Source organism: Sprattus sprattus, assembly GCF_963457725.1.
Source record: "Sprattus sprattus genome assembly, chromosome: 15".
Lineage (NCBI taxonomy): Eukaryota > Metazoa > Chordata > Actinopteri > Clupeiformes > Clupeidae > Sprattus > Sprattus sprattus.
This window is the reverse complement of record NC_137913.1, coordinates 4,927,895-4,935,394: the sequence shown is the minus strand read 5'-3', so window position 1 is coordinate 4,935,394 and position 7,500 is coordinate 4,927,895. Positions and strand designations below refer to the sequence as shown.

Below are 7,500 nucleotides of genomic sequence, written 5' to 3'. Positions count from 1 at the left end.
TGGATGTCGGGGGTCAGAGGTCAGAGCGCAGGAAGTGGATCCACTGCTTCGAGAACGTCACTTCCATCATCTTCCTCGTGGCGCTCAGCGAGTACGACCAGGTGCTGGCTGAGTGCGATAACGAGGTCAGCTGTTTTCATTCATTCATTCATTCCTCCCATTCATTTAAATATGACAGGGTAAAGTAACGTAACAAAGTTCACTGCTTGTGAACCCAAGTTAGTGTTATTAGCTTATCTTCAGTATTTGAATAAGAGAGTCAAGTTGGCGCCACTGCTCAGCAGTGACCTACTTATTTATGTATAACTATATATCATTAAAATTGTGTGTGGGCAAAAAAAAGACTGTAAGGCTGAAACCATCACGTGTGTCCGCGTGTGTGTGTGTGTGTGTGTGTGTGTGTCTGTGTCTGTGTGTCTGTGTGTGTCTGTGTGTGTGTGTGTGTGTGTGTGTCTGTGTGTGTGTGTCTGTGTGTGTGTGTGTGTGTAGAACCGCATGGAGGAGAGTAAGGCGTTGTTCAAGACTATCATCACCTACCCGTGGTTCCAGCAGTCGTCAGTCATCCTCTTCCTCAACAAGACGGACATTTTGGAGGAGAAGATCCTGCATTCAGACCTGGTGACCTACTTCCCTGAGTTCAACGGTGAGCTTCAGATCGCACGGCATAAACTACGGGAAAGAGGTCTACAGGACCTCTCTCTTAATCTCTCTCTCTCTCTCTCCCTCTCTCTCTCTCTCTTTCTCTCTCTCTCAAACTTTCACTCTCATTCTTCCTCATTCTTTCACACTCTTTCTCTCTCTCTCTCTTTCTCTCTCTCTCAAACTTTCACTCTCATTCTTTCTCATTCTTTCACACTCTTTCTCTCTCTCTCTCTCTCTCTCTCTCGCTCTCTCTCATTCTTTCGCACTCTTTCTCTCACACGTATGCGCACACTGAAGTGATTACAGTTAATGTTGTATAGTCGCTGCAGAAAGGTGTAGCTGGAGAAAACATTGTAATGTGTGAGTGAAATTGTGTAGTGGTTGCGTCTTTGCTTCTTGTAATTCTTGCTAGTCATATTTTTACATTTTTAAAGTCACTTACCACTCTCTCCTTTTGCTCTCCTGGTCCTCCAACACTTTGAATTGCAACTCTTGTATGAAATGTGCTATATAAATAAAGTCTTACTTACTTACTTACTTACTCTATCTTCCCCAGGTCCTACTCAAGACCCTAAGGCAGTGTGGTTGTGTATTTGCTTCTTGTAAGGCTTGCTGCTTAAAATGTTTAAATTTTAAAGCCACTTACCACTCTCTCCTTTTGTTCTCCTGGTCCTCTATCCTCCCCAGGTCCTACTCAAGACCCTAAGTCAGCCCGGGAGTTCATCCTGTCCATGTACAAGGAGCAGAACCCTGACCGTGAGAAGACCGTCTACTCCCACTTCACCTGCGCGACCGACACGGAGAACATCCGCTTTGTGTTCGTCGCCGTGAAGGACACCATCCTCCGCCACAACCTGAAGGAGTTCAACCTCGTCTAACACACACACAACCCACGCATCAAAATCATCCAAGATGTCACCCTCAGAGAGATAGCCTTTTGAAGCTTGACACGTTTTTGAAATCGTTCAGTCAATTCAATTTTAATTCCATTTAATTCATTTATATAGCGCCATGAATAGATATGGTCTTAAAGCACTTAACAGAGCCCAAGACCTGCTCCACCGTAGAGACGACTGTGGCAAGGAAAAACTTCCTATTAACAGGAAGAGACCCTAAGCAGAACCCAGCTCAGGGGAGGGGGAGTCCCATCTGCATGAAGGGGTGGGTGGGTGCGGGGGGGTGACAGGTAGATTATTCGTACATAGTAATCAAGTAAATCATAGTGGCTAACATGGGGCAGGTGTACATCAGGCATACATGCAGCTTGCAGGGTGTAGAAAAGGAGATGGATAAGACATGAATGCAAGCGTACAAATATAATGACAACATAGTGAGGATCTAAATGTACTCATAGCGTTCCTATCAATAGAATGAGCAGAAGACTGTGATCATATTAGCAGAGGAATGGGTAGTTAAGCTGGCAATCCAAATGTGTGTGTGATGCAGTGTAGGAATCGTGAAGTAGAACATTGGATGCAAGAAATGCAGTCAAACAACCCTATGAGGTTGGGTTGGGTATGTGGAAGAGGTGGCATTTTACAGGGATGTATGTGTAAGATGAATAAGAAACGATTCTTCCTGGTTTGCTGCCACCTGGTGGAGTGGATAGAGTTTACAATTTTATAATGCTCACGATATTTTAAACAGTCGGAAAGAAGCAGAATATTCTGTAGTAAGAGTTTTTACTTTGAGGTTGTTTGCACAAAAGGTTACCTATTTATCAGAATGTATACATTTCTTTAGTTGTAGGATTATGTGTTTGTGTCTGTGCTCTGGCGTCCCACAACAGACTCAAACCATAAGATTGCTCTTCAAATGCACTGACTACCTTGTGTTCTTTTGTGGTGACGTCTTTTAGGAGATCCTTCATGTCATAGTTTTTTTGAGAGCATATTCCACAGCGAGTAGAGACAATAGTACAGGTGTTCTGATGTGGTTGTGGGTGGTGGTTGGCATGACGAACCTGAAGTGTCTCCTCTTTTCATTTACACACTGTTTGTGTGGTGTATGAGTGCGTAGGTGAAGATCACACTGACTTAGACACTGTATGTGTGCTTAGGAGAACATCACACTGACTTAGACACTGTATGTGTGCTTAGGAGAACATCACACTGACTTAGACACTGTATTTGTGCTTAGGAGAACATCACACTGACTTAGACACTGTATTTGTGGTGTATGAGAGCTTAGGTGAAGATCACACTGACTTAGACACTGTATGTGTGGTGTATGAGTGCTTAGGTGAACATCACACTGACTTAGACACTGTTTGTGTGCTTAGGAGAACATCTCACTGACTTAGACACTGTATTTGTGCTTAGGAGAACATCACACTGACTTAGACACTGTATTTGTGCTTAGGTGAACATCACACTGACTTAGACACTGTTTGTGTGCTTAGGTGAACATCACACTGACTTAGACACTGTTTGTGTGCTTAGGTGAACATCACACTGACTTAGACACTGTTTGTGTGGTGTATGAGTGCTTAGGTGAACATCACACTGACTTAGACACTGTTTGTGTGGTGTATGAGTGCTTAGGTGAACATCACACTGACTTAGACACTGTTTGTGTGGTGTATGAGTGCTTAGGTGAACATCACACTGACTTAGACACTGTATGTGTGCTGTATGAGTGCATCGTGAACATCACACTGACTAGGGTCTGTCTGTAGGGTCTGAATCATAACTACCTGTAGGGTCTGAAGCATGCCTACTGCTGAAGACAGCCTCAAGGTCACAGATGTGGGTGAAGGAATACTATCATGTGGATTACTATGTGAACTATTAATGTATGTTATAGACGAGTATAATAAATGATTATGATATTGCCGGGTCTTGTTTAGTATTTGAAGGTACACAAACATACAGTCAGCCCTAGCTGTGTCTTTAGCATCAAAAACTGCACTTGTAAATTAGTTAATAACGGATAACCATATCAAGGTACTTTTTCTAACTGAAACATGGCTAAAATCCTATGAATACTTAGCCTTAAACGAGTCTACCCCTCGAAGTAATGTTAGCTGCCCTACAATACAGGATACAGAGGTGGACTAGCAACAATTTTCATCATCGCAATATTGCCAATATCAGAACAGTCCTATCGCTCTAAGATGCATGGTTTTATTATGTCGCGACTAGATTACTGCAATTATGCTTTTCTGTCCGGCGGATGCAGCAACAACTCAATAAAGAGCCTCCAACTTATACAGACCATGGCACTCACACACGTACTGGACCTAAAAACCTGTACTTGCCTCTCTGCATTGGCCCCCTGGAGGAAATACTCCTTCTAACATACAAAGCCCTATACGGCTTAGCTCCAAATTACCTAAAGCAGTTAAGAAGATACCTGCACAGATATTTTGCCTACAACACGATATTTTCACTATATTCAAGAGTAATCTGGAAATGTGTTCAAATATCAAAGCGAATTCATAAAAAACTAAAAAAATTCAATGGTGAACTGATCAACATAGGCTCATGTCACGGACCCCCTGCAATGCTTTCGCGGACCACCAGGGGGCCACAGACCCCCTGTTGAAAACCCCTGACCTAAAGGAATAAGTAGTCCCTTACTGCACACCAAGACCCCTTCGTTCCCAGAGTGCAGGTCTCCGTGGAATTCCAAGAATAACAAAAAGCACAATAGAAGGTATCAAGAATAAGAATGTAGAATAATTGAAAGCAGATCCTAATGATCACCAGAATGGTATTTTAAGTGTATTTTTGGATACATTTTGTATCATGAGAGTGTAAATAATGTGTGTGTGTGTGTGTGTGTGTTTTCATGTAAAGCTATGCTGACTGATACCCATTCTAGTGCATCAAAACACATCAGAGAAATGTTCATACCCATAACACGAAGTTCTGCATTACGCATTTCACAAGCTTCTAATGTATTCCACACTTCTTGAGCCAAAAACCAAAGCATATATTTTATAGATATTTTATTTAAAACGGATGAAAAAAATCTTATAAGATTGAACATAGCATATATTTAGTTATGGACAGTCACTTTCAATTCAAAGATAAAATCTCCACAGACAGACAGACAGACAGACAGACGCATTGGGCATAGTCATTATTGCATATTTAACCACACTCTCCCTGCCTCTGCAGTGGCATTACAGTAAACAGTTGATGAGCCACATAAAATACAGATGAAAGCCGTTAATTCCACACCAATACATACATACATGCTCCTAACATGCAAAAGCAAAAGGTAGAAAAATACTCTTAACTATTTTTAATAAAAAAAAATTCCATCTTTTTCCATCTTCGAATTAAACAATAAAAGTTACACCCAGAAGTCACTCACTCTCTCACTCTGTCACTCACTCAGTCAGTCATGTTACTATTCCAGCTGTCTATATGAAAAGGGTTCTCCATTCTGCATTTTGGCTTGTGATGCTAACATTCACACTGATAACAGAGTGCTCTGTCAGAAGTTAGGTGAAGTGATGGCATAGGATGAGGCTGTGCTCTAAAAGGCATAGCTGGCAATAAGCTGTGTGTGTGTGTGCTCGCTAGAGAGAGAAAGAGAAAGAGAGAGAGAGAGAGAGAGAGGTTATGTGACTAACAGGATGCTTGTGAGCCAGTAGTGCAAACTAATGCGTGTGATATTACAGACACAGAGTGATAAGTGAGCTGAACTACATCTGACCCAAAGGCACTGCAACACAAGGAGTAGTGACTGGACTAAGTAGTATGTTGGCAACACAAGGACGTGTGTCTGTGTGTGTGTGTGTGTGTGTGTGTGTGGGAGTAGTGACAGGACTCAGTAGTATGTTGGCAACACAAGGACGTGTGTGTGTGTGTGTGTGTGGGAGTAGTGACTGGGATTCAGTAGTATTTTGGCAGACTCTCTCTTGCATCTTCCAGCTTGGCGAGAACCCACTGCAGAGAGAAGCACATGAGAGCATATGAATAATAAGGGCATATTTGGATGTATATAGGGACATACGACCACACACACTCTCACACACACACACACACACACACACACACACACACACGCACGCCTACCTTGGCCATGTCAGCAGATCTGAAGTTGATGATCTTGCCAAATTCTTTGGCATGAAACACAGACTTGACTCTCTCCTGATGAGGGTGAGACACAGACACAGACGCAAACACACACACACGCGAACACACGTGTGTTAATGTACAGACGCAGGAGCAGAGGAGCAGCAGTGTGCTTGTTTGAACGCAGCTTGTGTGTGGGTTTTGACACACACTAGTGTGCTTGTGTGTCCGGTGTGTGTGTGTGTGTACAGGTGTATGTGTGTGTGTGTGTGTGTATTACAGGTGGGTATTGTGTGTGTCATACCTTGGCCTCAATCCTTAGGCGTCGGTCCTCTACAATCATTGGTTCCTTGGTAAACTCATCAAACAGATATTGCCACTCGCACGTCAACTGACCAAATGTTCCCTTTGTGACAAAGAAAATGCCCCTGTAGATGCGCACACACACACACACACACACACACACACACACACACACACACACACACACACACACAGTCAGAGAAACCACTACTATCCTGTCTTACGCGTACTGCAATATCCATGTCTGATCATCCATTCATAAGCATCCCATAGTCATCTGATTTATGTAGTTCTGCTGAGCTTTGTGGTTTGCCTGTGTGTGTGTGTGTGTGTGTGTGTGTGTGTGTGTGTGTGACAGAGAGAGAGTATATTTCACATAAATATTGAACTGTGTGTAATGTTTTGTAGCCAGTTACTCTCCCAGCTCGTTAACCCTAAAAAAAGTAGGGCAGTAACTAAGATGTGTGCGTATGTGTGTAACAAAACAAAACAAACGTAAAAGAAACTGGGTCTGGCACTTGACGAACCCCCAGAGAGGTGAGGCTATAGGACATAGGCTCATGTCGCGGACCCCCTGCGATGCTGTCGCGGACCACCAGGGGGTAAAAAAAACCCTGCTTTAAAGGTAGAGCCCCACCCCTACTGACAGTCTGCTGCACACGTGAGGATGTGTGTGTGTGTGTGTGTGTGTGTGTGTGTGTGTGTGTGTGTGTGTGTGTGTGTATGTATGTGCATGTAACAGTATCTACAGACTTTGTTTGTGCTGAGCTAGGTCTGCTACTACAGGAGTGTTACACCTCTACACAGTACATCACCCATCAGTAATTACATTCCAAATAAATAAAAGAACATTTTTCAATATGTTCCAAATCTGCACTGTGAATGAGATAGTGCCGTCTCCAATATGGCGTGAGGGGAGCAATGAGGTTTTGGTTGTGAAACATCCAACGGTGTTTCTGTGTGCCAGTCTTAAGCAGAGCTTACAGTATCTAGTGCAAAAGAAATGAGGGTGTGTGTGCAGTGAGAAGATAGGGAGGCAGTCTCGCTGAAGACATGCGTTAGCACGTGCTGCCGGAACGCCTACCTTTTGGTGATCATCAGGAAGTCCGAGTCGTTGACCTTGGCGTGAGCAAAGTACCTGTACCTGGCAAAGCGCCCGTTCTCAATCTTCTACAGAGGGGGACGAGAGCAGGGAGAGAGGGGAGAGAGAGAAACAAAGGGATGGCGGATAGGAAAGAGGGAGAAAGAAAGGGGTTAGGGACCTTGGAAGCGACAGAAACACAAACCGGAGCCTAAATGATAACCCTTTTTGACAATAAGGAAGATTATAACAGGAAGTGACTTCAGATGGGGATTTTAACAGGTGACTTCAGATGGGATCAAGACAGGTCACACACACACACACACACACACACACAGTAATGATATCTGGGGCAGAAGAGGTGTTCCAGATCCCAGCTCGTGCCGGGTGAGGAGGGCTTCTGAGGGGGCCACCAGTGACAAGCGGTGGAGCTTGTGATACATC

At 43.6% G+C, this 7,500-nt stretch overlaps 2 protein-coding genes across 2 annotated transcripts in view; one reads left to right on the top strand and one right to left on the bottom strand.

Moving 5' to 3' along the window:
* The window catches only part of gna14a (guanine nucleotide binding protein (G protein), alpha 14a), a gene marked incomplete at both ends in the record, with an annotated part of 10,012 nt that extends 8,492 nt beyond the window's left edge, over positions 1-1,520 (top strand). Inside the window, 3 exons of the mRNA XM_080852332.1 lie at positions 1-125; positions 490-643; positions 1,330-1,520. The exon at positions 1-125 is cut by the window's left edge and continues 5 nt beyond it. Of these exons, the coding sequence (XP_080708458.1) occupies positions 1-125; positions 490-643; positions 1,330-1,520 (470 nt within the window). The remainder of the gene's footprint in view (positions 126-489; positions 644-1,329) is intronic.
* A 3,090-nt stretch (positions 1,521-4,610) lies between these two features.
* Positions 4,611-7,500, bottom strand: part of vps13a (vacuolar protein sorting 13 homolog A) — a 53,746-nt gene continuing 50,856 nt past the window's right edge. The window contains exons 68-71 of the mRNA XM_080852973.1: positions 7,060-7,145; positions 5,977-6,100; positions 5,673-5,747; positions 4,611-5,543 (exon numbers count right to left, since the gene is read on the bottom strand). Of these exons, the coding sequence (XP_080709099.1) occupies positions 5,490-5,543; positions 5,673-5,747; positions 5,977-6,100; positions 7,060-7,145 (339 nt within the window). The 3' untranslated portion in view covers positions 4,611-5,489. The remainder of the gene's footprint in view (positions 5,544-5,672; positions 5,748-5,976; positions 6,101-7,059; positions 7,146-7,500) is intronic.